Consider the following 5,736-nt stretch of genomic DNA (forward strand, 5'->3'; position numbering starts at 1 on the left):
CCCCCGGAAGGCCGCTCTTCCCCATCTGGCTGGGCAGGTTGTGGGGGTCCAGGACTTACCTCCTCTCCTCTCCCTGCAGAATTCTCCTAACAACATAAGTGGCATTAGCAATCCTCCAGGCACCCCTCGAGACGACGGTGAGCTAGGAGGGAACTTCCTCCACTCCTTCCAGAATGACAATGTAAGTGTGGCTGCCCCCACCCTCGTTTCATTCCTGGACCATCCTCTGATCCCCTGAGGTCTGGGGAACACATTTCAGAGCCTCCTGGCCAAGACCTGCCTGTCGGGCTGGTGTCCCAGCAGCCGCGCTGTGGGCCTTGCACCTGGGCTGTTTTTCCACACAGTGCAGAACCCTCATCTCCCTTTCTGCTGCACGGCCCTGACTACTGGCAGATCCTTCTGGAGACATCTAGGTGCTGGCACCGTTCCTTGGGCACTAATTAACCTGATGTGAATGGAAAAGCCCCAGGCTGGGACACAGGAGGCCTGGACTCGGGCCCACTGGGTCATTGTCTCTTGGGGTGCATTTCCATCTGCCTTGGGGAGGAAGGGTCATGCATACAGTGATTTCCTGGGGTCTCAACGCCAGGGGCTGGCCATCTACTCCTTACTGGGCTTCTGTTTACAATTTCATTTGAAGAAACAGCATCATGGTTAAGCAGCTGTTTAGAAGCCCAGACTGGCTCCCACTCCAGGGCACCCTGTCCTTGCTCTGGCTCACCAGACCCCAGTCCTCTGCAGTCCTGTTCCTGCCTGACTGCAGGAAAGCTGCCAGCCCCATGGGGGGAGGGCAGGGGCGCCTGCTTCTTCAGCTGAAAAAAAGGCGTGATTTGGAGAGGGAAAGGGGCAGGGGGAGGTGAGTCTGCCTCCAGAGCCCCTGACAGAGGGGCATAGTTGGGGCCTGAGAGGCAGCTCCTGACTTCCACCTCCTGGCCCTGCTGGCCCTCTGCCCCACCCGCTGTCGTCACACCGTCAGCCCAGCCAGGCCCTGACACTGGCCCCCTCCAGCCCTGTGCAGGTGGGCCTTCACAAGACTTGCACTCCCCGGCCCTCACAACCCCCCTTCTCTGCTTCTCCCCTTCCAGTATTCTCCAAGCATGACGATGAGTGTGTGATCCCCCCTCCTCTTCTCTGAGATGCTGAGAGAGCCGGCATTGCAGGCAGGAAGATGCCAGAAATTATGCAAGAAATGAGGTGTCATTACCCAGGAGCTGGGGGAGGGGCATCTCCGTGCTCCCCCTCCACCCCCACCCTCTCCTCCACTCCCCCCACCTTTCCCAATTTTAGTTTCATGCAATAAAAAGGCCGAACTTTTTATTCCATAAAACATGAAGGACAAAACTCAAAAATATATTTCAAGTCAATGACCAGAAAAATCCCACCCCTTGCCGTTTCCCGAAAAGACCTTCTATGTACATGACACTTTTTTGTTGTTTTTTTGTTTGGGGTTTTACTGTTGTTGGGATTTTTTTTATTTGTTTTTGGGGGGGGGGGGTTTTGGGGAAAAATTTTTAAAAATGGAAGCTTCTAGCAAGTCTTCACCCCAATCAACTTCTTTGCTTTCTTCTTTTAAAAAAAAGAAAAAGAAAAAAAAAAAAAAAAACAAGCCCTGCTGCCTGTCTGTACCCAAGCCCTTCCACCAGGAAAGCTAGTCTAGGTGTGAGATCTCACGCTGTCTTTGTAGCCATCTAAAAATAATAATAATAATAATAATAAACTGGGCAGTTTACAATTGGTGGTTTATTTCAAAAGGCCTTTTTTGGGGGGAAAAAAAGGAAGTCCCTCTTTTCCACTTGGGGTTTTTGGTGTGTGCGGATGGGCAAGGGAGGAGCTGGACCTGTTTGTTTTTGCTTGGTTTCTCCTGGCGGAGGCAGCGAGAGCAACTGCACAACTTGGACCCTAGAATCCCCCGACCCCCATTATGTGACCCGAGGGGCCAGACCACCTGACCACTTTCAGGACTCCGCCATGGCGGAGTCTCACTGTGACCCAGTGGCATGCACCGTGTTCCCAGGACTGCCTCCCACTCACTCTCTCCTGGACTTCCCCTCGGCCCCTCCAGCCCCCTCCTCAGCCCACCCCAGTCTTCCCAGCGAGAATCCTGCCAGCTGGGTGGTGGCCTGGAGCGGAGTGGGGGAGGCCGCCCCCTACAGGATGGCTATGACCTGGGACATGGAAGCTGACCTCTGCAACCTCATCCCGGTGGCCCTCACATCGTCATGATCGTCATGTGTGCGGGCAGTGTAGGGCTGAAGTTTGGGTTTTCTTTTGTTTTTTTTTTCTCTTGATTCTTCCTCCTTTTTCAAAGATGGGATATTGACCAGAATTGCTCTGCATATGCTTGGAACTGAATGGAAAGACTTTGGAATAGCTATGGGGGGCAGGGGAGCCACCAACCACCAAACAGACATGCTGTTTCCAGTCCTGTTTTTATTTTCAAAAACCGACACATGCGACAGTGGAGCCTGGTCCCCTCCCAGGAGGAACGACTCATGGCCTCCCTCACCTCAGCACCCCCTATGGAAACCTCTGTGTCTTGCCCTGGAGACACCCGAATTCTTTGTACATTTACTCCCCCCTCCTCCCCTGTAGCTGGTCTTTGTTTCTGCCCCCCCTTTCTGATCCATGTATATCATATTATGTGAGATATCATCTGCCTGAAAAAAGACCTTGTGCGGATTATTGGGAACATTGTAGCTGTTTCTGTGTTTTTTCTTACCTTGTAGTCTGGTTCTGAATTAAGAGAGGAAAAAAAAAGTAATTATGATACATTGTAGTTTGTGTACGATATATGTTGATAACGTTTTATTAAAGGGACATCTTTTTTCCGCAGCCCTTCCTGACATGTTTGGGGGTGGGGAACGTGGGTTGGCGTTTATTATACTGATGACAAAATACAAGGCAATGGGTTGGGCTCAGTTTTTGTTCCCGGAACATAACGAGATTTTGTTTTGTGTTTAAGGCCTCTGCATTCTTTTCCTGGACATGTTGTTAATTCTGCATTTTCTGTGGAGAGCTGCAGTGGCCTTTGGGGACTGGGGACTGTGGGTTGGGAGGGAAGACATCAGTCTCGCTTCAAATACTTAGGGACTTTCTCAAAGCCCATTTTGGTTTCTTGTCTTGCAAACACACATTTTGGTTTGCTAGAATGTCTTTATTTTTCTGGAAGAAGTTTCTGGTTGCCTGTGTTTCCGATGGAGAGTATCAGTGAGGATGACCCTATGGGCTGCAGCCACACCCTGCTTTCTCCCTTGGGGCAGAATTTGCCTCGGGTGCTGGGCCACAGAGAGATTCACTTTTTCCTTTTTTGCCTCCAAGGCAATGGGAGAGCCCTTGAAGGATTTTCAGAGTACTAAAATGAAAGCCAGTGTAAGCAGCACCCTGGAAGATGGCTGGGTGAGCAGGACAGATGTGGGAGACTCAGTCCCAACTGACACCTAGGGAAGAAATACTGAGAGCTGGGGTGAGGAAAGCAGCAGTGGATGCCGACTGGAACATTTAGAACTTTGCTCAGTTTCCTCATCTGTTAAATGGGGATAATGGGGTGGTTGTGAGGCTAAGTTACCATTTGTAGTGTTCATAACAGTGCCCTGCACATAGAGCGGTAGTGTTAGCTGTTAGTGGTATTGTTCCACATGTTGGGGGAGGGTCCAGAAGGGTGTGATGGGGGAATATCTGGAAGGGTCTAGAAGAAGATTCCAGTTTGCCCCTTCCCTCCTCACCTTAGAACAAGGTTTCCTGGGCTCTTCTTCAGCACAGACGACTTTGAACTATTGGGAAAACAACACTGTTGGACAGATGAGGAGACCTGGACCTGCTCTCAGCTCTGAAGAGGCATTTGTGCCACGTGCCAGCCCAGTGCTGGGCAAAGGAGGAGGTAGAGATGGGCGAACATCTTCAGTACCCATGTTGCCGCCTCTGCTCCCCAGAGCAGGACTCAGGCAATGGCGTGGGGGTGCTGAGCTGGAAGGGAACCCAGGTGATGGGGGCGAGAGGACAGGAGAGGGCCCAGCCTGGACTAAGAGCCTGCTGCACCCCCCCCCCCTGCCCACCTCTGCTTGGGGAGAACACTGGGCTCCCACACCACTCCTCAGCCTGTGCCCCCCGAGTTGCCTTTGCAACATTCACGGCCTTGGTGAGGGCTAGTTCAGGGTAGGCTTTCTCACAGGGGCCGATCTTTGAGGAGAGAACTGTCCCTAACATGTTTTCACTGCCCAGCCCTGTCCAGGCCTGAGTGAGAGTCAGAGAAAGGGGATGTCATTCCTGTTCCACAGAGCAGGGCATTAGCCCATGCCTGAAACGTGGGCAGGAATGGAGGCGCCTGGCCAAAGGCCCAAGGTCAGCAACTGCTCTGCTGGAGTCATCGCTGTCTGTGAGGGTCCACTTCTAAGGGAGAGCCAACTTGGGGGTCCGGAGTGAGGGCTCGGCCTGAGTCAGAAAAGGCTAGCTTGGCTGGACACCGCTGCCTTCTCCCCCTTGGCTGGTCATCCTCCTTTGGAGCCAGAAAAGGAGAACCGTGAGGCAAACCAGCTGATACCAGCAAGTGGCCTGCGAGGGGGAGGGAGTGAGTCAGCAGCTGCCAAGGCTCAAAGCCAGAGCAGGACTCCTGTCTGGACTTGGCTGGGGCCGTCCAGCCTGATGCCCTCGGTGACCCCAAGGAACCTCCCAAGCCCCCACCCCTGGCCCCTGCTGTCCCATGAGGATTCCACAAGCTCCAGGGGGCTGAGCCCAGAGCACACCTTGGGCTTCAATGAGGGGTCTGCCCTGAATTGAGTGGACCTGGGCCTCTTGGGGCACAGGCTCACCTGGGCTGGGGCGAGTCTGGCCAGGGGAGGAGAAGAGATGAGAGACAGATGTGCCCTGCTTTGCCCTGCTCTGGGCTCGTTGGACATGGGCACTAGGGATACTGGAAACAAAAGACCAGGCCAAGGGGTGGGGCGGGTGCTGAAAGTTATCCGCTCTGCCCTTCGCTGGTGCTTCGTCTCCATCTCCGGGTGCCTGGGAGACCGAGTCCTTGATATCTGTCACCTGGACATTCAGCCAGCCACCTCCTTAGTTTTCTGCCCTTCTGATGCCACAAAGATCTAACTTCTGAGCATCCTTAGACTCTTCTATCCATCCATGTGTTCACTGAGCACCTATATGTGCCAGGAACTGTCCTGGTACTAGGGACAGAGCAGTGAACAAAGCAGACGTGGAAGGATGGAAGGAGGTGAGGTAGGACAGGCTGCAGGACGAGCCGTTGAGGTGATGCTCTGTTTTGGCAGGTTAAATTTGAGATGCTTGGCAATAGAGATCCAGGTAAAGGTGTCAAGTGGGCAGGTCTGGGCTGGAGAGACACTTTGGGAGTTGGCATTTGAGTCTGTCAAGCCACGAGCCTGGCTGAGATCATCTGGAGAGCGAATGGACAGCGCCCCAAGGACTCTCAGCGATAAGACACCTGGGAATTTGGAACCAGCAAAGGAGGCAGAGAGCAAGGTGCACTGGAGACCAAGCAAAGAAAACCGCAGGAAGTAGAGTGCTGCACGCCTCTGAGGGGCCCAACACACAGGCCCACCATGCCCGGGAGCACAGTCCACGCTCCACTCATTCAGGCCCCTGCTGCTCTTTCTTTTTTCTTTTTAAAGATTTTTATTGGGGAATTGTGGGAAGGGGAACAGACAAGTTGCTGTCGTTTTGTTCTTCAGTCTAGTTGTGGAGGACGTTGCTTCACTGGCCCAAGTTGGCACCATCATT

The 5,736-nt window shown here is 53.2% G+C and overlaps 1 protein-coding gene across 2 annotated transcripts in view; it reads left to right on the forward strand.

The window, feature by feature from the left end:
- The window catches only part of SSBP3 (single stranded DNA binding protein 3), a 158,745-nt gene extending 155,917 nt beyond the window's left edge, over positions 1 to 2,828 (forward strand). For both annotated transcript variants that reach the window (XM_019666410.1, XM_019666411.1), the window contains 2 exons: positions 53 to 181; positions 1,086 to 2,828. In XM_019666410.1, coding sequence (XP_019521955.1) covers positions 53 to 181; positions 1,086 to 1,115 — 159 coding nt within the window. In that variant the 3' untranslated portion in view covers positions 1,116 to 2,828. The remainder of the gene's footprint in view (positions 1 to 52; positions 182 to 1,085) is intronic.
- The last annotated feature ends 2,908 nt before the right edge of the window (positions 2,829 to 5,736 follow it).

Source organism: Hipposideros armiger, unplaced genomic scaffold, assembly GCF_001890085.2.
Source record: "Hipposideros armiger isolate ML-2016 unplaced genomic scaffold, ASM189008v1 scaffold_469, whole genome shotgun sequence".
In the NCBI taxonomy this organism is placed as follows: Eukaryota; Metazoa; Chordata; class Mammalia; order Chiroptera; family Hipposideridae; genus Hipposideros; species Hipposideros armiger.